We start from the raw sequence: 26,477 nt of genomic DNA on the forward strand, positions 1-26,477 counted from the left end.
ACATATGCACAACCCATGGAAAAGAAATGGAGGTAAGAAAACACCCAACATAAGAGGGATAAAATGATATTACAGAGTCCACAAATAGATGTAATAACCCTGAATATCAATGGATTGAACTCAGGCTTTAAGAGATAGAGACTAACAGACTGGCTTAGAAAACACAATCCCTCCATCTGCTGCCTACAGGAGTCACATCTCAAGATTACAGACAAAAATAGGCTGGGAATCAAAGGCTAGAAAAAACATACCAAGCAAACAACAATTCAAAAAAGCAGGGGTTGCAATCCTAATCTCACATAAAATTGACCTCAAAGGACAAGGGACACTATATAATGCTCAAGGTAACAGTACACAAAGAACTACTATGCATTCTAAACATTTACTCACCAAACAAGTGTTCAGCAGAATATTTCAATCAAACGCTCCAAAAGATGAAAAAAGAAATTACAGCCTCAACAATTATGGTAGGTGACTTCAATACACTGCTCTCTGAGAAAGATCACTGGGAAAGAAGCTCAACAAGGAGGCTAAAGATCTAAACACTAAAATAAGACAATTTGACCTGATAGATATTTACAGAGCTCTCCACCCAAATACAAAAACAATCACATTCTTTTCAAGCCCACATGGCATATATTCAAGAGGGACCACATGCTAGGGCGTAAGTCGAATCTACATAAATTTAAGCACATGGATACCACACAGACCTCTCTCTCTGACCACTGTGTGATAATATTGGAAATCAACAAAAGGAAGATAAAGAAATCAAGGGAAAAAATTGAAGAATGAATAACTCTATTGCAAAAGGAGTATATACTGGTTCAGATCAGAGATGAAATTAGGAAATTTCTAGAAACCAATGAGAATGAAAACATGACATACTAAAACTTATGGGACACAGCAAAGGCAGTCATCAGAGAAAGTCTCATAGTTACATGCTCACATAAGGAGGAGAGGCTTATGACAGATACACTGGCACAACATTTACAGCAAATAGAGCAGAGTCAACAAGATAATACAACTAATAGCAAAAGAAAATAAATCATAAAAAGTAGATCTGAGATTCAGGAGAGAGAAAATAAGAAAACTATGGGGGGGGGGGAAATCAATGCTGTTAAAAGTTGGTTCTTCGAAAGGATATACCAAATAGACAGACCTCTCACGAATTTGACCAAAGAAAGAAAGAAACACATTTTAACAGCAAGGATGAGGGGTGAAAGAGTAGATATTACAATGGAACACAGTGAAATCAAAGGATATTTACACAGTACTATGAAGGACTGTACTCTAATGAATTCAAAAACTTGGAAAACATGGACAAATTCTTGGAAAAACAATTCTTCCCTAGATTATCACTACTGGCAGTCAAGAACCTCAACAGATCCTTATCAATAGAAGAAACAGACAAGGTTATCAAGGGATTACCAAACAAAAATCACCTGGACCAGATGGGTTTACAGGAGACTTCTATCAAGCATACAGGGAAGAACTGACACCAATCCTACACAAACTCTTCCAGAACATAAAAAAAGATGGCAAACTCCCAAATTTCTTCTATGAAGCTAGTATAACTCTGATACCTAAACTGGGCAAGGATCCCACAAGAATTGAGAACTACAGACCAATTTCCCTAATGAATATTGATGCAAAATCCTCAACAAAATACTCGCCAAGAGAATACAAAAATATATACAACAAATAATTCACCATGACCAAGCAGGATTCATACCAGGGATGCAGGGATGGTTCAGTATACGAAAGACCATTAGTAGTATTATAAGCCACACTGAAATGAAAAAGTATAAGAACCACATAATATCGATAGATGCGGAAATAGCATTCGCCAACATCCAACACCAATTCATGTTTAAGACACTCAATAAGATAGGAATGGAAGGAAAATTCCTCAATATAATAGAAGCTATATATATAAAAACCAACAGCCACTGTGGTAGTCAATGGAGAAAAGACAAGATCAATTCTTCTGAAAAAGGGAACTAGGCAAGGATGTTCCTTGTCCCCATTAACATCGTACTGGAGGAAAAGAAAGGACATCAAAGTTATTTGTCTGAGGAAGGAAGAAGTGAAATCATCGTTATTCACAGATAATATGATTTTATATATGGAAAATCCTAAAAGTTCCACAAGAGGAGTACTGGAAGCAATAGAGGAATATGCCTATCAGGTTACAAGATCAACAAACAGAAGTTTATTGCAATACTGTCCACATCGGACAAGGCCACAGAAGAGGGGATCAAAAAAAGGGGTACCCTTCACAATAGCCAAACACAAATTGAAATATCTAGGGATATACCTAACTCAAAAAACAAAAGATGTGTTCGACAAAAACTACAAAACACTATTAAAACAAACCAACCTCAACAATAAGCGTGACCTCAACAAATGGAAGGAGATCCTATGCTCGTGGATCAGTAGACTCAATATTGTAAAGATGTAAATTCTACCTAAAGCACTATATAAGTTAAATGTTATCCCAATCCAAATTGCAGCATGTTTCTTCAAAGAGTTGGAAAAACAGATTACCAACTTCATATGGAGAAGGAAGAAACCCCGAATTAGCAGAGAACTCCTCAAGAAGGACAAAGTGGGAGGGCTTGCTTTAACCGACATTAATATAGACTATACAGCCACAGTGGTCAAAACACCATAGTATTGGTGTAATGATAGATATTCAGACCAATGTAAAAGGATTGAAAACCCAGAAATAAAATCATCAGCATAAGGACAACTAATCTTTATTAAGGGGCCCCCAAAAGATCAAATGGAAAGTGGATGCCTTCTTCATTCCATGGTGCTGGAAAATTGATACATAGCTCCAGAAAAATGAAGCAAGACCCTTACCTCACTCCATACACGAGAATAAACTCAAGATGGATCACAGACCTTGAGGTACAACTATTAGGGCCATTAATGAGGGCATTGGGACAAACTTGAGAATCTTGGCTCAGGGATTACATACCGTATATACTCGTGTGTAAGCCAAGTTTTCAGCACAAAAATGTGCTGAAAAACTGATGTTCGGCTTATACACGGGTCAGTGGTACGAATGGATGTCATCTGGTCAAGCCTGACTAACAAAAGGAGGAAATCTCATGAAGCCTGCCATAGAGTTAATAGCAAAGTGGGTTCGAGATGCATGGAAAGACATTCCAGAAGACATGGTACAACGTGACTTCCAGAAATGTAGTATTAGTAATGCTATGGATAGCATATGGTAACCCACTAAAAAGGAGGGGGGGGAAGACGTGGGTAGCGTGGGGAACAGGGCACTAACCCACACAGGGGGAGGGTGCTGATTGTGTCTCCACAGGGAAAGAGGGACCAGACTTCAACCCGGAGCTCCAAAACAAGAACACAACACACTGACATGAAGCAGGGAACCGATAGAGAGGCCTGAGGGGCCGGCCCCATTACCAACTTAGTGTACAGCACCTTCCCCCTCATAAGAATTAACTTCAGAGGACAGCACTGAAGCTAAAGCTCATGGAGAGGGAACTGTCTAATTAGAGCACACAGGAGCCAATGAGGGGGGCAGGGGAAAAAAACAGTGAAGCGCATCCTGGCTGACCAAGTCCTGAGGACAATGTTTCTGCTCAGAGCAGCAATGCAAAAAGACGACCACCAGGCCGGCCTCATCACAGGACACAGCATCTTCATTGACCCATAGCACCACTGGGGAGGACACTAGAGACACACGGCGGGAATTGTGCCCGCCCTGAGTCACTACAGCAAAGCCAGCCTCTGGTGGCATGCAGCAGAGCAGCAGGGGGAGCAAAGCAATGAAGTCCCCAGGGATAGATGTGGGGCCAGGGTATGGCACCGCACCAGACTCGACTGGAAAGCACTCATGAAGGACAACAAATAAACCCTAAACTGTTTATAGGGTTTTTTGTGTTATTGTTGTTGTTGTAGCTATTGTTTTATTTTCTATTGTTGCTTCATTGTACTCGGTCTTGTGATGGTGCATATTATTGTCGCTGCATGTTTACCTGAAAGGGATAGGCGGGATATACAAGCCGGAGGAGAGAACAAGGGGATGATAGTTCCAGGGGGATGTGGGAGAGGGGGAGGAGGGGGAAAGGAAGTGGGTGTGAACAAACCCAGGGACAAGGGAACAAGTGATCCAAAATCAGTGGCAAGGAGGGTGTAGGAGGCCTGGCAGGGCTGGATAACGGACAATGTAACCAAAAGGAATTCCTGAAACCCAAATGAAGGCTGAACATGATAGTGGGACACTAGGAACATACAAAGAAATAGAGGAAAGAACTAGGAGGCAAAGGGTAGTTATAGAGATCTAAATACAGGCATATGCAGATGTAAATATAATTATATACGATGAGGGGGAAATAAATCTATGTACATAAATTTATAGGTTTAGTATTAAGGAAAAAGATAGACAGTGGGCCCCTATGTACTCCCTCAACACAAGAACACTTTGTTCTAACAATTCAGTAGTATGAGATGCTCACCTTCCTGGCACAATCACTGAAGACAACAGGTGCACAAGCAAATGTGGTGAAGAAAGCTGATGGTTCCAGGCTACCAAAAGATATAGCATCTGAGGTCTTAAAGGCCTGACGATAATAAGGCAGCCATCTAGCTGAGAAACAACAAAACTCACATGGAAGAAGCACACCAGCCTGTCCCGACTAGATCGCTGAGGACAAAGCAGGTGCATAAGCAAATGTGGTGAAGAAAGCTGATAGTTCCCAGCTGTCAAAAGATATAGAATCTGGGGTCCTAAGGCTGGAAGATAAACAAGGGGCATCTAACTGAGAAACAAAGAAGCCCACATGGAAGAAGCACACCAGCTTGTGAGATCACAAGGCATCGAAGGATCAGGTATCAGGCATCAAAGACCAAAAAAATAATAATAATAATCGTAGCATTGTGAATGAGGGGGAGTGCGGAGTGGGGACCCAGAACCCATTTGTGGGAAATTGGACATCCCCTTGCAGAAGGGCCATGGGGAGGAGATGAGCCAGTCACGGCACAGTGCAGCAATGATGAAACATTCAATACTCCTCTAGTTCTTGTACGCTTCCTTTCCCCCTCCCCCCATTATCATGATGCCCATTTTACCTTACAAATCCAGCTGGACTGGAGGATGTACACTGGTACAGATAGGAACTAGAAATGCAGGGAATCCAGGACAGATGGACCCCTCAGGACCAGTGGTGAGAGTGGTGATACCCAGAGGGTACAGGAAAGGTGAGGGAGAAAGGGGGAACAGATTACAAGGATCTACATATAACCTCCTCCCAGTAGAGAAGGGGTGAAGGGAGACTTTAGATGGTGTAAGATGTGACAAAATAATAATGATTTATAACTTATCAAGGGTTCATGAGGGAGCGAGGAGAGGGGAAAAATGAGGAACTGATACCAAGGGCTCAAGTAGAAAGCAACTGTTTTGAGAATGTGGATGGCAACAGATGTACATATATGCTTGACACAATGGATGCATGTATGTATTGTGATGAGTTGTACGAGCCCCCAATACAATGATTTTTTAAAAGAAAAAAAAAAGATTTACACTCTGAGAAACCCACAAGGTCAGGCTAGCTAAAATTTAAAATATACATGACAGCCATGGGATATACTGTTGTTTATAGCCTACTACTAGCATCAAGAAGGCCAGAAGAAATCCTGTAATTCAACCTCAAATGTATATTACTGTAGTTCAATCTCAAAAATAAAATCCATTTGGTCTCACACTTAATTCTACCCCCAATCTAAGGATAATTAGTTCTTATAATGAGGTCCTGCTGAATGCTCACCCTCACAGAAGGTATAGTTGCTATAGCAAAGTGTGGTGAAGAAACTAGATGGTGTCCAGCTTTAAAAAAAGAATAGCATCTGGAGTCTTCAATCAAGCAGCCATCTAAGTGAGGCATCAACTAAGTCTACATGGAAGAAGCACAGCAGTCTGTGTGATTCAAAGACTAAGCAAGAAAATCCAAATCTAAAGGAGTGAAAGTTATCAGGGCTTAAATTGTGAATACACAATTTGCAGAAGGCTATGGATGACAATGAGATCCCAAAATTCATCTGCAAGGCCCCCACATGGAGTGAGTCTCCAGTGAGCCCTTCTGACCAGAGTCCAGGGATGTGAATAGCCTTGCTCTTAGAGAGCACTGGAAACTTAAGATGTAAGACCTCATCATTTGATCTACTGTTTGACCCATTTGAAAGTTGTCATAGTTTTTAATACTTCCTTTCTTTTTTACTGGAGTTTTTCACTAGTTTACTTTGTTATTATTGTAGCTCCTTTTTTATTTTGTATGTTTTCCAGTTTATGAAACCCCGGGTAGGTAAATCTATGGGAACAGTAACTGAGTTAAGGGATTAATAGCTTACTGAGGATATAGGAAAGGAGTTTGGAGGGAAATGGGGAGAATAATGAGTGTAAAAAGGAAACAAAGTTCTAGAACTGATTGTAGCAATAATTATACAACTCTTTAATATTAGTAAACTATAAATATTAGTGTATGATATGTGAATTATATGTCAATAAAACTATTGAAAAAATAAGATCCATACTTCAAGAAAAAAATGTCTATATCATCAGAGGTGATTTTTTTTTTTAGTTTCTTGGACCATGTTCCCAGATCCAATAGCTCCAATTTCTACTACTTTTCTATTTATTTAATAAATATCAAAAATCAAAGTCACTATTAATAAATATCTCCCAACTTAACAGTAAAGAAATAGGACATCTTTGCTATGCTTTCTGGTTTGTCATAAAGGTTTTGGGAAATGGTAAATAACTTTAATGGAAAGCATATAATTTTTATGTTTGCCAAATACATAGATGGCTTCAAACAATGCCTGAACACACCAAACCATGAGAGCAATGTAACCACAAGCAGGAATACATGAGAAGATTGGGCTACAGGGCCAGCCCCAACCAGAGCCAAACTGACCCCCTCCCTAAATGTATGTGCAACAGACCACACTACAGGTGAGGTGAGGGGCCGGCACATCACGTCCACATGGAAGCAAACTGAAAAAGAAAAAGATAAAGGGATAGTCGGTCTAGACCCCATTATCGGCACACCAAGCCCCGAGGATGACGTTCCTGCATGGAGCTGCTAAAACACAGAGATGTCTGTAGGGCCGACAACAGCTCATAACATGTTGTCCCTTACTGGAGCATACTGCAATAGAGGACAATACTGGGGACATGTGGCAAGGAGGTAGTGCGGTCTGAACCCCCCACAGTGGGGCAAATCAAGAAGGGAACACAACAGATCAGCAACTGAAGCAAAGCCCCTAATGAGCTACCAAAATAGACTTCAGGCTAGGAGTGGCAAATCCTGGAATTCCCCCAGGACCAATGGGGAGTCATAAAGGTCAGTGGAAAGACCTGGAAGTATGTATGTTTTTCCTGTTTTTCTTCTTTTCTTTTTTCAATCTTTTGTTATCTTTTTGTTTGGTCGATGCCATTGTTGGTATGCCCACTTACATAAGACAGGCATGGGACCTGTCTTGAGGAGAAAGCTTGAGGAGAAAGCAATGGGACCAACAGTTCCGGAGGGACCTGGGGGGAGAAGGGGGCAGGGGAAGGGGGCGGGGGAAGGATAGTGTGAGCAAACAACGCCATAGACAGAGGAACAACTAGGGAATTAAAACCAACAACAGGAGGATATAGAGATCCTGGGGGTGTTAGAGCAGCAGCAATCTAGCTAAGAGGAAGTACTATGAGGCAGAAGTAGGACAAGCATGATGAGGCAGAAGGAAGGTAAAAAGAAACAGAAGAATTATCTAGGAAGCAAAAGCTATGGACAGAGGCATAAGCATAGATGTGTCCATATGTAAATACATTAATCCATAAAAATAGAAGTATTGGCCTATGTACATATTTTTATAAATAATACACTGAAGTAGTGGATGGACTTCAGGCCTCAGCTCATACCCTTCCTCAATACAAGAACACTTTGTTCTGTCATTCTGTGATGCCCACCCTCCTGGTACAATCCCTGAAGACAAAATGGGTGCATAAGCAAATGTGGTGAAGAAGGCGGATGGTGCTCAGCTATTAAAAGATAAGTGTCTAGGGCAGAGGTCCTCAAACTTTCTAAACAGGAGGCCAGTTCACTGTCCCTCAGACCCATTGAAGGGCTGGATTATAGTTTTAAAAAAAAACTATGAACAAATTCCTATGCACACTGCACATATTTTTTTAATTGTTTTGTTAGGGGCTCATACAACTTTTATCACAATCCATACAAACATCAATTGTGTAAAGCACATTTGTACATTCATTGCCCACATCATTCTCAAAACATTTGCTCGCCACTTAAGCCCCTGGCATCAGCTCCTCATTTTATTCTCCCCCTTCCCTCATGAACCCTTGATAATTTATAAATTATTATTTTGTCATATCTTGCCCTGTTCAACATCTCCCTTCACCCACTTTTCTGTTGTTCGTTGCCCAGGGAGGAGGTCACAAGTAGACCCTTGTAATTGGTTCCCCCTTTCCAACCCACCCTCCCTCCACCCTCCCGGTATCGCCACTCACACTATTAGTCCTGAAGGGATCGTCCGCCCTGGATTCCTTGTGTTTTCAGTTCCTACCTGTACTAGTGTACATCCTCTGGTCTAGCCAGAATTCAGATCATGATAGTGCGGGGTGGTGGGGAGGGGAGAAGCATTTAGGAACTAGAGAAAAGTTGTATTTTTCATCGGTGCTACATTGCAACTTGACTGGCTCGTCTTCTCCCCTAGACCCCGCTGCAAAGGGATCTCCAGTGGCCGACAAATGAGGTTTGGGTCTGCACTCTGCACTCTCCCCTCATTCACTATGGTAACACTTTTTTGTTCTGATGATGCCTTATACCTGATCCCTTCAACACCTCATGATCGCACAGGCTGGTGTGATTCTTCCATGTGTGCTTTGTTGCTTCTGAGCTAGATGGCCGCTTCCAAAAGCAGAGCTGATATCAAAGAGTTCAAGGAAGAAAATGTTTTGAAACTGATTGTGGTAGCGATTTTACAACACTGCGTGATATGATTGAACTACAGAATGGTGTGATGTCTGGCTTAGCTCCTAATAGAATGGTTTGGGAAAAAAATGAAACAGGTCTCACACCTCACATTATATACAAAAACAAACTCAAGATGAATCAAAGACCTAAATATAAAACCACACAACCATAAAAACCATCAATGAAAAATAGGGACATGCTTAAGGGCCCTAATGCCAGGCATAAACACACTACCAAACGTAATGAAAAATAGCCACACTACAGAAGACAAAATAAAGGGCTGGGGCCTCCTAAAACAATGACATTTATGCACATCAAAAGAGTTAAAAAAAAGAAGCCATGTATTGGGGGGAAAAATTACTAATGATACATCAAATAAAGGGCTAATCTCCAAAATTTACAGAAAACTACAACATCTTAAGAAGAAAAATACAAATAACCCAAACAAAAATGGACCACCCTGACAATTTACCAAAGATGACATAAAGGCAGACAGCAACCCTCTGAAAAATGTTCATGTTTATTAGCAATAAGAGAAATACAGATTAAAACAATGAGAAAACACCTCACACCGACACTTCTATCAATCAATAAAACACAAAATAATAAAGAAGGGATGCAGAGAGATTGGAACCCTCATACATTGCTGATGGGACTGTAGAATTATGCAACCACCAGGGAAACGAGCATTGTTCTTCCTGAAACAAATGCAAATGCAATTACCTGATGATCTTGCAATCTCTCTACTGGGCATGCACCGTAAAAAAATAAAGAATAAAGCACAAACATACATCGACGCACTATGTCTACTGCAGCAATTTCCACAATAGCAAAGAGCATGGAAACAATCCAAAACACTAATTACAGAGGTGTGAATAAACAAACTCTGTTTCACGCATACAATTTAAAAAGACGACTCCTGTGAACACCCAAGGGCAACGCTAGAGAACATTGTGCTTAGCAAAGTTAGCCACTCTTAAAACAGATAAAAAATTAATGACACCATTATTACAGGAAGAAGAAGAGTGAGCTTTACCCTAAAAGATAAGACTCCGAAGACGGTGCCTCCCCCAGGAATAGGGGTGGGGGCAGGGGCAGGGAGAGAGGAGGGAAAGGAAATTATAAAGGGAGGACAGACAGAAGGGAAAAAGAGAAAGTCACATTCATGGAAGGTTTAACGGGATATTTATTATTGATTTCATTTATTAGCAACTATATATAACATGCTTCTTATAAGCCAAAATAAATATATACGTAAATAAATAAAAGCAAGAGCAAAGGGTCACAGCCTTAAAACAAAACAAAAAAACACTCCAGATTCCTTACCCCTCAGATCTAAATATTGGTCTGAGTGGCTTAAAAAAAGGAGGGAAAGTAAAATTGCATTTAGGAGTCTTTAGTGATAAGCAAGTTCATTTCAAACATATGAGAAAAAAGACTATGCTCAAGAAAATAACTTACCTCATTTGCTTATGCAGCGCGTATGCTTCAATCAGAGAATGTACCATACTGGCCTAAAAAAAAAAGCAGCATGCAAAAAAAAGGCAGAAAATAATCTGTGCTTAATTTCTCTTGAAAGTGTAATTGAGCACAATCCTATGTTCTCATCCTCTTGAACCTACACTTTAGACAATATAGGTATTACCTAAATGGCTAAAGCGAAAACACCAGACCTTAATTAATTTTTCTCCTCCAACTTCTTCCATACGACTTCGGAGATTCTCAAGTAAAGCCACACCATCCTCTCTGTGCCAACCTCTCCCTTGTGCCCCCCACCCCACCTGTCCTTTGGCACCCCGCCGATAAACGCTGCTCTCGGAGAACACTTCCTCCACCCAATATTACTTCACAAATTTGTCACGAAGATCTTCCCAAACTCTAAAATCCTCGGCGCTTCCAAAAGCCGCCCCACCCCCACCCCCTCTGCCCGGTCGACTGCCTCCATTGCCGCCCGCCTCCACCAAAAAGCCCACGATTTTTCGTCCCCAACTTTCTCACCCGTTTGGGGACTTTCGACAAGGAGTCGCACATCCTGACATACTCAGGACTGTAGATGTAAACCGGGGCCAGCGACTGCCCACCATCCTCAGACTCCTCCATCTTCCACTGGCAATCCTTCCGTTAAGATCCGGCTCCTCGCAGACTCAGTTCGAGTCGAGTTCCTGCTCCTGTGAACAGTCGCAGGTGCTCTCTGGTCAACATTCCCTCCTATTCCCGAGCTCTCCGGAAACGCTTTCCCCGCCCCACATCGACTGAGAGAAAACAATGCGCCTGCCTCCGTGGAAACCATCCAGTTCAAAAGAAGGTTTGGTAGCTATAAATTTTTTAAATTCTAAATAGTTGTCCAAAGGGATAGAAATTTACAGCAAAAATAAGTCCAGTCAAAGCCAACCATCCTTGTTGCCCAACGGGGCTATTTGTGATTAGGTCAAACCACCTGCAGAGCATGCTGGGAGATGTAGTTTCCAGTAGTTTGAGGCAAGGAAGAGTCGCGGCTTGCCGCCAATTTGATTTTTAGGGCTAAAACACATAACCTCGGCTCTTTATAAAGTCCTTGCAAATACATACTTTTAAATACTTAAAGATGTAGCTATTCATGAGTTTACCATAACCTATTTCTATCAGCCGTGTCTTCCAATGACAAAGTGGGGGCGGTGGGGAGGAGGGAGAGGGGAGAGGGACAGACAGGATTTAGCTCATACAAGGAATTAGGAATCCTAGTAGCACAGTAGTTAAGCGCTGAGCTGCTAACCAAAGGATGGGTAGATTGCACCCGCCAGCTACTTTACTTACTTTGCTTCCAGAGAAGAGGATGTGGCAGTCAATTTCCATAAAGGTTCTAGCCTTTGAAACCCTGCGAGGCAGTTCTATTCTGTCCTATAGGGTAACTATGGTTTGGGTTTTGTTTTTGTTTAATGAAAGATATAAACGATTTTTAAAATTTGACCAGTAAATCCTCGTATTAATATTAGTTCATCAGTTCTCATCATATGGTAGTTAACAATTTCAAATAATTTACTCTGGCAAATGTTTCCCAAGACACTGGCAGGTTCTGATCAGTATATATGTACTAGAGTTTATTTATACATTCCTCAACAGACAGGGATTTTGGTTATTTCCATCATTTTTTGCTATTGTGGATAGTGTGCAATAAACATAGGTGTGCATATAGATGCTCGTGTTTGATTCTTTAATTTTCTAGGATACATGCCAAGTAAGAGATTGCTAGGTCATATGGTATTTCTATTCACATTTGTTTAAGGAAGTGCCATACTGTTATAAATAGTGACTGTACAATTCTGCAATGCCACCAGCGATGTATGACAGTTCCAATCTCTCCATATCCCCTCCAGTATTTATTATGTTTTTTTTGTTTTAAAATATTCCTATTAATGCTAGATTGAGGTGGTATCTCATTGTTTTGTTTTCATTTGCATTTTCCTTCTAGCTAGTGATCTTGAGCATGTTGGCTGTCTGTATGTTATCTTTGGTGAATTGTTTGTTTATGTCTTCTGCCTATTTTTGAATTGGAATGTTCATGTTTTTCTTAGATGCTGCAGTTTTCTACATATTTTAGAAATTGTGTACTTATTTGATATATCTTTATCTGAATTTCCCCGCCTCCCAAATCTATAGGTTCTCTTTTTACTCTTCTGAAATCCGTGGCTATGTAATAGGTTTTAGAATCAGGAAGTGAGGGGTCTCCTATTTTGTTTTTTAATAGTGTTTTCCTTAAACATACTAGCATGAAGAAAGGAACCAATAAAGAGGTCTGCAGGGCCGGCCCCAATCCCAACTATGTGGATACCCCATCTGCAAGAAAATACACGTCACAAGACAGCACTGAAGCTACAGCTCAGGGAGAGGGGCATCTGATGAGAGCACACAGGAGCAAACAGAGATGGAAGGAGAGAGTAAAACACATCCTGGCCCAAGCCCTGAGGAAAATATTCCTGTTCAGAGCAGCCAATGCATAGAGAAGACCATAGGGCCGGCCCCATCACGAGACCTGATATCCCTCATTGTCCCATAGTACTACAGAGGACAACACTGGAAACATAGTACAAGAATTGTACCCCATCTTACCCCACCACACCAGGGCAAAAACACTAAGAGTGTGCAACAGAACATCAAGGGGAGAAAAGCAATGAAGTCCCCAGAGAATGTCAAAAATAGACTTTGGGGCCAGGATGTAGCACCCCATCAGGATCCACAAACAGATCAACAAACAATTTATAGGCTCTTCTTTTCTTGTAGTTGGTTTTTTGGTTGTTTTTGTTTTGTTTTTCTCTGTCTTGTTTTTGTGCTTATTATTGGCTCTGCATTTTATCTAGATAAGATAAATGGGATGAATAATCCGGAGGAGAAAACAACAGAAGCAATGATTCCGGAGGGACACGTTAGACGGGGAGGAAGGGGAAAGGAAGGAGGTGTCAACAAACCCTGGGACAAGAGAACAACAAGTGACCTACAATCAACGATGAGGAGGGCATAGAATGCCTGGTGGGGCATGGGTAATGTAGCTGAGAGGAATTACTGAAACCTGAATGAAGGCCGAAAATGACAGTGGGACAAAAGGAAACTAGATGGAAATAGAGGAAAGAACTAGGAGGCAAATTACATTTGTAGAGGTCTAAATACAGACATGTATGTATGTAAATATATTTTATATAACATTAGGGAAATAGATCTATGTACATATTTTATATGTTAAGTAGGTAGCAGATGAACATTGAGCCTCTACTCGGGTGCTCCCTCAATGCAAAAACACTTTGTTCTAATAACCTGCCACTCTATGATGCTCACCTTCCCGGACAAGATCCCTGAAGACAAAGCAGGTGCATAAGCAAATGTGGTGAAGAAAGCTGATAGCTTCCAGCTATCAAAAGAGATAGCGTCTGGGGTCTTAAAAGCTTGAAGATAAACAAGCAACCATCTAGCTGAGAAGCAACAAAGCTTACGTGGAAGAAGTACATCAGCCTGTGTGATCATGAGGTGTTGATGGGATTAGTAGCAGGCATCAAAGACGCAGAACAAAAAATCATATCAATGTGAATGAGTCTTTTATGCCTGTAAACCATTGGATATCCCCTTACAGAAGGGTCACAGGGAAGAGGAGAGCCAGTCAGGGTGCAGTTTAGCAACGATGAAACATACAACTTTCCTCTAGTATTTTAATGCTCCCCCCACCCCCCTGCCCACTATGATGACCCCAATTCTACCATACAAATCTAGCTACATCAGAGCATGTACACTGGTACAGATAAGAGCTGGAAACACAGGGTATCCAGGACAGATAAACCCTTCAGGGCCAATTATGAGTGTAGTGAGAGGGAAAGGTGGGAGGAGAAAGGAGGAACCAATCACAATGATCGACATATAACCCCCTCTCAAGGGGTTGGACAACATAAAAGTGGGTGATGGGAGACAGTGGTCGCTGTAAAACATGAAAAAAATATATAAATTATCAAAGATTCATGAGGAAGGTTGGGGATGGAGGGGGGAAATGAGTTGATACCAAGGACTCAAGTAGAAAGAAAATGTTTTGAAAATGATGACGGCAACATATGTACAAATGTGCTTGACACCATGGATGTGTACATGCATTGTGATAAGACCTTTACAAGCCCTCAATAAAATGGTTTAAATTTTTAAGAAAAGAAAAAAACATTGTTTTGCTTATCCTGATTTTCTTTCCTTTCCATATAAAGTTACTGGTTAGTTTTTCCCTTTTCTTTGAAGGATAGTATTGAGATTTGAACCAGAATTGCATTGTATTTATAGTACTTGATGTCTAATAACTCTGGCTAAGACTTCCTGAACTATATTAAATAAGGGTCGTAATAATGTAAATCCCTTATCTGGTTCCTGTTCAGAGAGGAAATGCTTTCAGTTTATCTCTGTTGAATAAAGTGCTAGCCATTGGTATTATATATATGAAATTCATTATGTTGAGGGATTTCCCTTTTATTCCCATTTTATTAAGCATTTTTATAAAAAATCTATGTTGGGAGGGGAAATGGATGTTTGATTTTGTTGAACAACTTGACTGCCTTGATTGATGTAATCATATGGTTCTCTTGTTTTGATCATATGGTGGATAACATTGATTGTTTTTCTAATATTGAACTATGCTAGCATACCTGGTATAAATCCCCCTTGAACATGTTGTATTTTTTAAAGGTCTTGTTGAAATCCATTAGCTGAGAATATGTTGAAAAACTTAGTATCTATGTTCATACGGGATATTGATCTGTACTTTTTTGTGATGGGAACAACTTTACCTGGTTCCGGTATCAGTTAAACTTAAAATGAGTTTCATGGTGGATTGCACTTTTCTGTATTCTGGACTAATTTCTAAAGTATTGGTGTTAAATCTTCTGTGAATGTTTGTTAAAATTCTCCAGCAAAACCATCTAGTCCTGGATTTTTTGTTTTGGAGAATTTTTTAATGATCTGATTTATTTCTTCTTGTGTTATAGGTCTATTAAGTTTTTTATATCAGTTGTGCTAATTGAAGTAGGTAACATGTTTCTAGAAATGTGTCAATTTCTTCTAGGTTTTCAAATTTGGTGGAGTATGGCCCTTCATAATATTGTGTAGCTATCCTTATTTCACTTGGTTCTTTTATGATGTCTCCTACATCATTTCTTTTTTGCAATCAGATTACTTTATTGAATCGACACTGAAGTATGGAAGGGGTGGGGCAGTGAGGTCTGATGACTGAGGCCCGACCAGATCACTCAGATCGCATAGCCGCTGAACATTTCATTTCTTATTGGTAGTATTTATTTCTTCTCCTTCTTTTCCTTTACATATCACTTTGTTAATCCTTTCAAAGAACCAACTTTGCTCATTTTTGTATTGTTTTGATATTTTCTGATTCATTCATTTCTGGAATTATTTATTTATTTTATTGGTTGGTTTCAGCATTTTGTTCTGACACAGTTTAGGCTAAAAGTCTGAAATCAAGGTGCCAACTTTAGGGAAAGGTTTTCTCTCTCTGTTTCTGCAGAGGAAGGTCCTTGTGTTATCTGAGCATCTGTTCTTGGTCAATCTCCATGTGGCTTAGCGTTTCCCTTCCCCATCTCTGCTTCTCTCTGTTCATTTTATCTCTATTACATCTCAAAAGAACATGCCTCAGGATACAACCTACATTAACAATGCCTCATTAATGTAATGGCATTATAACTAAATGGAATTATAACCACAGACATAGAAGTTAAGATTTACAATACATATTTCAATCTGACATAATTCAATCTATAACAGTCATGCATAATCATCGCTGCCCTCAGATTCCACTCCACAAAGTGATGCCCTTGTTGGTTATAAATTCTGCTCCCCTTTAATTATGGGATTGTATGCTCCCCAAAGTATAGCGTAAGTACATCTCTCCTCCTCCATTGATTTATATATGGTTTCTTGGTGTTTTAATACACTCTAAACTTCATCTTACTCTATATGTTCAATTCCTTTATTTATTTTTATATTATAACAGTTTTAATGTAAATTAGATGGGAGATTATCTTTTAGCTCACCAATTTTGTTTAACTTTTTTATGAATTAGGTGAAGGTTTACAGAGCAGATGATCATTTTCATAATCAAAAATTCATACATTATTTTGTTTCACTTTATACATTGCAATCCTTTTGATGCATCATCACTCATCATAATTCCTCCCTATATTTCTTGTTTCCATTTCTCCTTCCCTAATCCACTGAAATTTGTCCTTTGGTAGATATTGCCCATTAAAAATATCACCAATTGACTCACTCTCTTACTCAGTCTTTCACTGTCTCCCTTACTCTCTCACTTTCTCATTCTCTCACTCACTCTCTCTCTCACTAATTTTCTCCCTCACTCACTCACTCACTCACTCACTCTCTCACTTTCTCACTAACTCACTCACTCTCACTGAACTCTCTCATTTACTTTCTCACTCATTCACTCCCTGACTCTCACTCTCTCACTCACTCACTCATTCACTCACTCACTCATTTTCTAACTCACTCTGACTCGCTCACTCTCTCACTCTATCTCTCACACACTCTCTCAGTCTCTCAGTCTCTCACTCTCTTACTCACATACTCACTATCCCACTCTTAGTCTCTCACTCACTCACTCACTCACTCACTATCTAACCTGCTCTCTCACTCACTCTCTCACTCAATAACTCACTCACTCTGTCACTCACTAACTCAATCGCACTCACTCACTGACTCTCTCACTTCCTGTCTCACTCAGTCTCTCACTCTCTCACTGACTCTCTGACTCACTCACTCACTGTCTCTCTCTCACTATCTCACTCTCTCAACATATTCCTTCAATCGCTCATTCACTCTCACACACTAACACACATTCTCTCTTACTCTCTCACTCACTCCCTCACTGACTCACAGAAAAAAAATCACCAATTTTGTATTCAGCACTTTAAACTACTATCAATGCCTCCAATAGTTTAATATGTATTTTCTCCTGGATTTCTCTTCTTCCTTTTTGTGTTAGTCCAGGTAAACTAGATAAATGAATTCATAGACACACATGTTCTTTCCAGAAAACCCAGTAAACTGCATGAACATGCCTGACCTCTGGCTAGCCAAAGAGAAAACACTATTGTGAGGCAGAGGTCAAACAAGGATCCACTCTCCATCTTTATGATTTGTGTCTATAGTACCCCACGCCCAATGCACCATAATATGCTAGTGTCGGTTGACTACAGAAACAAATCCACAGAGACCCTCATATGTGTATAAGAAAGACCTTTACATAAAGGTAATTATACATTAAGAAAACATCCTAGCCCAGTCCAGATCAAGTCTATAAGCCCAATATTAGTCCATATGTCCAATACCAATCTATAATTCCTCTTCAGACTTACAAAACACATGCAATGATGCCAAATGCAGGAAAATCACAGGCCAGTGTATGAGGAGTCTTATGGATCCAGTAGTTGGTGTTGTTAGCATCTCATCACTGTCAGGGGTCTCCTAGTGGCTCCTCCAGCTCCACTCTGGCTGCATCAGCATAACTCCATCCAGCTCATTGTCCCTAGTGTCTCACAGGGAATGTGTGTCCCACCTCCAATGAGCTATCTCCTTTGTGCCTCCAAATGAGGTCAGCAAGATGGGGCCTGACTGACAGGCTAACCTCCACCCCTTCACTCTTAATCCTCTCAAATCGACAACAGATTATATAACTAGCACACTCTTGTGAAATCTTCCATTTCACCCAAGTTAACACCTTATAACAATCTAACATATTTCTTTTTAAAATAGTTTCATTGTGATACACTTTATCTTAAAATTTAATCATTCAGTCATATTAAGACGATTTGTGCAATCATCACTACAGTCAATTTCAGAATACTTTCTTCTCATACTCATTGTTGTTAGCTCCATATTTTCTTCCATCCTCCTTTGCCATATTCCTGAGCAATTATCAATCAAATTTCTGTCTCCTATCTTGGATTTCATATACAGAAAATCATACAAAACACAAACAGGAAGTAAACAAACAAAGTAAAGCCCAAAAACGACGACACAAAACAGAAAACCCTCTATCAAAAACAAAGCAGAATATAGAAAGTGCCCAAATTACTCCACATAGAGATGGTTGTAAGCACTTGAGAGGCTTGGTAAAGTAACAGCATACAAGATTAACAAGCAGAAATCAATTGGATTCCTATATACCAGCAAAGAGAGTTCTGAAAAAGATTAAAAAAATAAACCATTTAAATAGCTACATAAAAGTTTAAATACCTAGGAATATACCTAACCAAAGAAACAAAACACCTGTACAAAGACAACTACAGGACATTATTACAAGAAACCTACACAAATAGAAGGATATCCTGTTCTCATGGATAGGATTTAATATTGTGGAATGTGAAAATGGCAATATTACTTAAAGCAATCTACAAATACAACACAATTCCAATACAAATCTCAACTTCATTCTTGATTTAAACAGTCTAATTGGCACTTCAATTACATATCCTACAATTCAATAGTTCAATTATATAAAGAAGAATTGTACAATAATTACCTTAATCAATTTGAGAACATTTACTTCTTCCTTGTACTCATTACTTGTGTAATTATTTTTTTTAGTTATGGCAAATGTGTACACTACAAAACATTCTCCAATTCAGTAATTTCTACATGTAAAATTCAGTGCCATTGATTATACTCTTCATGTTGTATAAGCATTATTGATATTCTTTTTCAAATTATTCCAACTCCATTAACATAAACTCAATGCCCCTAAATAAAAACTCTTCCTCCTTCACCCATGGTAACCATAGGTAAAGTTTGGTTCATTTTTTCTAGCAGTTTTCTTAATATAGTCTTCCCATATCATACACTTCCATAGTTAAATCGCTTTTGAAAAGAGTTGTATATGCATCTTTACAATCAGTTCTAATTTTCCCTTCCCCCTCCCGCAATCATTGTTTGTTTCTCAATTCTCCACACCCTTTCCCCAACTACATTATTTAAATAAATTAAAAAGCTAATTACCAACTTCTGAAGGAAAAGGCCCAAGTTAAGCAAAGAACTTCTCATAAGAGAACAAAGTGGAGGGAGGAGTCAAGATGGCGTCCATGTACAATCACCCGCCTGGTGTACCTGTTGTTAGATCAGAAAATTGAGAAGTACAGAGGCCAATAGATTCAGTGTACTAAGGTGGCTGACTCAGACCCACCCCCACCCCCAGCCACCCCCCTAGATAGGACTCTAATCCCCAGAGTGCAGCCTAGGATTTTGCTGGGGGAGCAGGGCACTAATCCACCCAGTGAGAGGGTATTATATATGCCTCCACAGAAATGGGAGTGTGAATGCAGACTCCACCACTGTACGCCAAACTTTGAGGGTAATGTAGCCGCATGGAGCAAATTATGAACAGAGAGGTCTACAGGGCTGGCCCTAATCAGAGCCAATCTGACTCCCTCCCCAGCAGTATGTGCTACAAAGGACAACACTAAACCTACAGGCTGAGGAGAGGAGCCCTCCTGTGATGCCTACATGGAAGCAAACCAAGAAGGAAAAAGAGAGAGGAACTAGACCCCACATCGCCATACCAAGCTCTGAGGAGCTGCTAAAGCACAGAGACAACAGCTCGAGACATGATGTCCCCTTGATGGAGCATACCGAGACAGAGGACAATACTGGGGACACACAGAAGGGAGTTAGTCTGGTCTAACACCTTCCCCTCTCCCCCCGTAGGGCAAACCAAGAAGGGAACATGCAATGGGAGAAAAGCCACAAAGCCCCTGAGGATACCCCCACAGTGACTTCAGGGTAGGGGGGACAGTTCCCAGAACCCTCCAGGTCCTGTGGGGAGACAGTCAAAAGGTAGAAGACAGACCTGGAATTATGTGCGCTTTTTCATTTTTTCCCTAATTTTATTTAAGCTTGTGTTTTCCTTTTGTTGTGTCTCTGTTGTTGTTGTTTTGCCTACCTATGAAAAATAGGCATAGGAAGCAAGCCCAAGAAGAAATCAGGTGAACTGAGGGTTCCGGAGAGACTTGGGGGAGTAGGAGGTAGGGGAAGGGAGCGGTGAGCAAACAATGCCATAGACAGGGGAACAACTAGGGAATTAAAATTAATAATGAGGAGGACATAGAGATCCTTGGGGTGTTGGAGCAACAGCAATCTAGCTGAGAGGAATTACTAAGAGACAGGAGAAGGGAGAGTGTGAAGGTGGGGCAGGAGGAAAGTAAAAGGCAACAGAAGAAAGATCTAGGAAGCAAATCTATGGATAGACATATAAACATAGATGTGTACATATATAAATATATTAATTCATAAAATAGAGGTATTGGTCTATGTACATATATTCATATGGAAATACATTGATGAAGTGGACAAACATTGGGCCTCTGCTCTAGCCCTCCCTCAATGCAAGAACACTTTGTTCTAACAACCTGGCATTCTGTGATGCTCACTCCCCCAGTACAATCACTGAAGACCAAATGGGTGCATAAACAAATGTGGTGAAGAAAGCTGATGATGCCTGCCTTTCAAAAGGTATAGCATTTGGGGTCTGAAAGTTTGAAGTTAACAAGCAGCTGTCTAGCAGAGAAGCAACAAGCCCACATGGAAGATAGCACACCTGCTTGTTAGATCATGAGGTGTTGACAGGATCAGGTAACTGGCATCAGCGGACCCAAAACAAACAATATTGTTGACAACAAGGGGGCTCAGAGCAGAGACCCCAAATCCATCTGTAGGCAATAGGACATCCCCTCACAGAAGGGTAACAAGAAAGGGATGAGTCAACCAGGGAGCAATATAGCACCGATGAAACACACACTACTCCTCTGGTTCCTTAAGGCTTCCTCCCCTCATTATCAGGACCCCAGTCTTGCTTTCAGTTCTGGCTGGAATGGAACATGTTCACTGGTACAGATAAGAGCTCATGACATATGGAATTCAGGTCAGATAAACCCCCAGGGAGAGAAATGGGAGTAGCAATACCAGGAAGGCAGGGGGAAAGTGGGGGAACCAATTGCAATGATCGGCACATAATTCCCCCACCCAGGGGGAGAAACAACAGAAACATGGGTGAGGGGAGATAGCGGTCAGTGGCAGATATGAAAATAATAATTTATCAAGGAGTCATCACAGTAGGAGGGGGACGGGAAGGGAGGGATAAAAAAGGAACTGATATCAAAGGCTCAAATAGAAAGAAAAATAACTAGAAAATGATGGCAACATACATGCAAATATGCTTGATATAACTGATGTGTTATAAGCGCTGTAAGAGCCCCCCAATGAATTGATCTTTGTTTTTTTGATGGATGAGGTAGTTAGTTTATTGTGCCAACCTGACAGATAAACACATGTGGGGTTAATTGAAGGGGGCAGAGGGATACATGGCTCCATGAGCCTCACCTTTCTAGTTCTCTGGTCTCTTGCTTTGTGTTGGTCAGACCAGGGTGCAGCTGCCTTAGCAGTTCCCTGCTTGAGCCGCCAAGGCTCACTTCCTGCAGGACATCCCCAAGGAGAAACCGCATAGACCTACCCCAATGCAGCCCTGGGTGGTGGAGCAGCCTGTGGAGACCCCTGCCAGCACTGAGGTGTTTACACGTTGTTCACTGGCTGGGCTTTCCTCCTGCAGTTGGCGTCATTGCGTCTGGAGTTCTGCAAGTTTCTTAGATGTTGGTGAAACAATAGTACAGCAGCCGTTGATTTGATGGGTTGTAGAAAGCTGGGCTAGCCCACTGATCTGAACTCCACCGACTGGAAGACGGTGGAATTTGGTAATGACGTCCAGAACCAGCACTGCCATCTCTGTTAGATAAGAGGTAAATGGCTTCAGATCGCACTGAATCGCGTATCGTGTGGTGGTCCTCACAGCTTTTGACTCAGTCTGCAAAGCATCCCTGGGACAAACAAGGGTCCCATCTGATGTCTCTCCCCATCATCTCACTCGGACGAGTACACAGGCGGGAGGCTTTGCAATCTTGCACATGACTTTAGGAATAGTAAGTTTCAGAAAGCAGCGTAGCTAGCCTTCAACCAGAGGTGGTAGAAATGTCACTCAAACCTCTCTTCTTGTGGCCACGGCCACCCCCATCCCCTTGACCTTTTCGTTGTTTCATGCTGAGTCCGAGCTCTTTTTCACCAACTTGGCTCCGGACTCAGCTTGGACATCTTATCCTCCCGCCATCCCTCCACACCGCGCCAGCGTTCCCCGGCAACCGTCGCCGCTGGGCAGTCTGGGAGGGAGGAAGAAGACACTCTTCCTCCAACAGTCTCTGGGAAGCCATGAAACGGCAATCTTTTTAAAAATAATAATAAAAATTAAAAATGTAAAAAGAGAGCAAAGTAGAAGGGCTTTCACTACTTGACCTCAACTTCACTACTTGACAGTCAACGTTGGCAAAACAGCCTGGTACTGGTATAATGATAGATACATAGACCAATGGAACAGGATAGAAACCCCAGAAATAAAAGCATCCACTTAAAGACAACTGATTTTCACCAAATGACCACAAAAACATTAAATGGGAAAAGGACACCCTCTTCAAAAATAGTGCTGGACCATCAGAGAATCTTAATCTTCCCAGATCCGTGCCTCAAGTAGCAAAGAGAGGAGAGTCCATGCCATCCAAAGACCTGAAACACCTCAACAGAAGTGCTACAGCAATGAGAGCAGAACAGAGATTATTAATTAGACTGTTAGCCCAGTGGCCCTGGTGCCTGTTTCATGGGACAAGTCAGAAGTCAAGGGACCAAGTGACTAGGAGGCTACAAATCAGGGAGAGACCTGATGGTTGGCTAAAGAGAAGTATTGTGTGGTGAAGAAAGCTGATGGTGCCCAGCTATCAAAAGAAATAGTGTTTGGCAAACAAGTGGCCATCTAGCTCAGAAGCAACAAAGCCCACAGAGAAGAAGTACACAAGCCTAAGTGGACACGAAGTTTTGAAGAGATCAGGTAGCAGACACCAAAGAACAAAATCCTTCATTGTGTGATCACCTTCCCCACATAAATGCTGAAGACGAATGTGTGCATAGGTAACTGTGGTGAAGAAGGCTGATGGTGCCTGGCTATTGAGAGATATAGCGTCTGGGGTCTTAAAGGCTTGAAAGTAAACAAGTGGCCATCTATCCCAGAAGCAACAAAGCCCACATGGAAGCAGCACACCAACATGTGTGATCATGAAGGGCTGAGGGGACCAGGTTTCAAGCACCAAAGCCAGGGGTGGGGGGGAATCATATCATAGTGAATGAGAGGAGCACATGATGGGGTCCCAATGCCCATCTGTAGACAACTGGACATCCCTTGCAGAGGGGTAGTGGGAAGGAGATGAGTCACTCAGGGTTCAGTGTAGCAATAATGAAACTCACAACTTTCCTCTAGTTCTTAAATGCTTCCTCCTCCCAACTATCATGATCCCAATTCTACCTTGCAAATCTGGCTAGACCGGAGGATGCACAGCGGTACAGATGGGAACTGGAAACACAGGGAATCTAGGACAGATGAACCCCTCAGGACCAGCGGTGAGAGTGGCAATACCGGGAGGGAAGGGGGCATAGAAAGGGGGAACCGATCACAAGGCTCTACATATAACCTCTCTGGGGGATGGGCAACAGAAAAGTGGGTGAAGGGAGATGCCGGGCAGTGTAAGATAAGATAAAATAATAATTTATAAATTATTAAGGGTTCGTAAGGAAGTGGGGAGCGGAGAGGGAGAGGGAGGGAAAAAAAGGAAAATGAGGAGTTGATTCCAGGAACCCAAGTGGAAAGCAAATTTTGAGAATGATGAGGGCAATGAATGTATAAGTGTGCTTTACCCAATTGATGTATGTATGGATTGTGATGAGTTGTATGAGCCCCAATAAATGATTTTTAAAAAGAGAGAAGTATTGTTTTTATCAACAAGTGTCCATTAACCATATATCACCCCCTCTGATGTTCGCCTTAAAAACCACTTTGACAGAGGAGACCTCACCTCAACTGGGGTCAGTTTATCAAAATGGGGGGGAGGGAGAAGACCATCAGTTGCTGCCATACAACATTGTGCTGTCACTCCAAATCAACCCAGACCCCTACAAGAGTGATAAACAAACGTTTCTGGAGATTCCAGTTTAGATGGGGAGAAAGAAGCATACATGTCTCTGAGAAGATGATTGCATTACTATTGGGTCAACAGGAAGGAGCAACTTCACATTGGGAAAGAAATACATAACAGTGTGTACATAGAACCCAAAGGAAGAGTATGCACTATACTAATTGGACAATTTTGACCTCGTTTTCATCTAGCCTTGGTGATCCAGGCCATGTGCTATAGTCTAACAAACTTTGGACTGTGCGCTTTCAAGGTGAACAACATCCTTCATAGCAGGCCACACCAGAAGGACTCAATGTGGAAACTCCACTAAGTGAACTGGAGTTTACCCCAAATTCACCTGTAGCCCTCGGACTTAAGGCGGAAACTCCCTAGTGTGAAAAGAAGGAGATGACTGCTATCTCAAGGGTATAGAATTGGTGGCTGTTGGACTTTGGTTCAGATATTTTGCCTTGATGGTGCCCAATGCAGGGTGAGCCGGAACTACCATATATTTGCTATTTTAAAAAAACTTTATTAGGGGCTCATACAGCTCTTAACACAATTTATACATGCATCCGTTGTATCGAGCACATTCGTGCATATGTTGCCATCATCATTTTCAAAACATTTCTTTCTATTTGAGCCCTTGGTATCAGCTCCTCATTTTCCCCCTCCCTCCCCTACACTCCCTCCTTCATGAACCCTTGATAATTTATAATTTTTTTCTTTATGTCCTACACTAACCAATGTCTCCCTTCACTCACTTTTTTATTGTCCATATCCCTAGGAGGGGGTTATATGTCGATCATTGTGATTGGTTCCCCCTTGTCCCCTCCACTTTGCTCTTCCCCTCCTGGTCTCATTATTGGTCCTGAGGGGTTTATCTGTCCTGGATTTCCTGTGTTTCCAGCTCTTATCTGTACCAGTGTACATGCTCTGATCTAGCCAGATTTGTATGGTAGAATTGGGGTCATGATAGTGGGGGGGGGTAGGAAGCATTAAAGAACTAGAAAAGTTGTATGTTTCATTGCTGTTATACTGCATCATGACTGGCTCATCTTTACAGATGGGCTTTGGGTCTCCATTCCTTGCTCGCCCTCATTCACATTGATATGACTTTTTTGTTATGGGTCTTTGATGCCTGATACCTGATTCCATCGACACCTCATGATCACACAGGCTGGTGTGCTTCTTTCATGTGGGCTTTGTTGCTTCTGAGTTCGATGGCTGCTTGTTTATCTTTAAGCCTTTAAAACCTCAGATGCTATATCTTTTGATAGCCAGGCACCACCAGCTTTCGTCACCACATTTGCTTATGTACCCGCTTTGTCTTCAGCAGTCTTGTCAGGGAATGTGAACATCACAGAATACCAGGTTACTAAAACAAAGTGTTCTTTCATTGAGTACTTGACTAGAGGCCCAAAGTTTGTCTGCTACCTTAATACTTAACCTACAAATATATGTCCATAGACCTATATACCTATCATTATATATAAATATATTTACATATATACATGCCTGTATTTAGACCTCTATAAATGTCCTTTGTCTCCTAGTTCTTTCCTCTTTTTACTTTTCTCTGGTCCCACTATCATGTTCAGCCTTCATTCGGGTTTCAGTAATTCCTCTCAGCTACATTGCTCTTGATCAAGCCCCACCAGGCATCCTGTGCTCTCCTTGCCATCGATTTTAGATAATTTGTTATTCCCTTGTCCCAAGGCTTGTTGACATTCCCCTTCCCCTCCCCATTCCTGTGTCCCCCCGGGAACCATCAGTCTCATTGTTTTCTCTTCCAGATTATTTATCCCATCTATCTTCACACTTGATCTTAGCAAAAAGGCCGAGAAGCAATATCTTACCTAGATAGGTAAGCAGAGACAATAATAAGCACAAAAACAAGACAAAA

The 26,477-nt window shown here is 41.2% G+C and overlaps 1 protein-coding gene across 5 annotated transcripts in view; it reads right to left on the bottom strand.

The window, feature by feature from the left end:
• The window catches only part of HDAC8 (histone deacetylase 8), a 316,573-nt gene extending 305,158 nt beyond the window's left edge, over positions 1-11,415 (bottom strand). For 2 of the 5 annotated variants that reach the window (XM_075539584.1, XM_075539583.1), the window contains exons 1-2: positions 11,010-11,404; positions 10,473-10,525 (exon numbers count right to left, since the gene is read on the bottom strand). In XM_075539584.1, coding sequence (XP_075395699.1) covers positions 10,473-10,525; positions 11,010-11,111 — 155 coding nt within the window. In that variant the 5' untranslated portion in view covers positions 11,112-11,404. Of the gene's footprint in view, positions 1-10,472; positions 10,526-11,009 lie in introns of all 5 variants that reach the window. The other 3 variants (XM_075539577.1, XM_075539582.1, XM_075539578.1) reach the window with 3 other exon arrangements.
• Positions 11,416-26,477: the final 15,062 nt, after the last annotated feature.

Source organism: Tenrec ecaudatus, chromosome X (genome assembly GCF_050624435.1).
Source record: "Tenrec ecaudatus isolate mTenEca1 chromosome X, mTenEca1.hap1, whole genome shotgun sequence".
Taxonomy (NCBI): domain Eukaryota; kingdom Metazoa; phylum Chordata; class Mammalia; order Afrosoricida; family Tenrecidae; genus Tenrec; species Tenrec ecaudatus.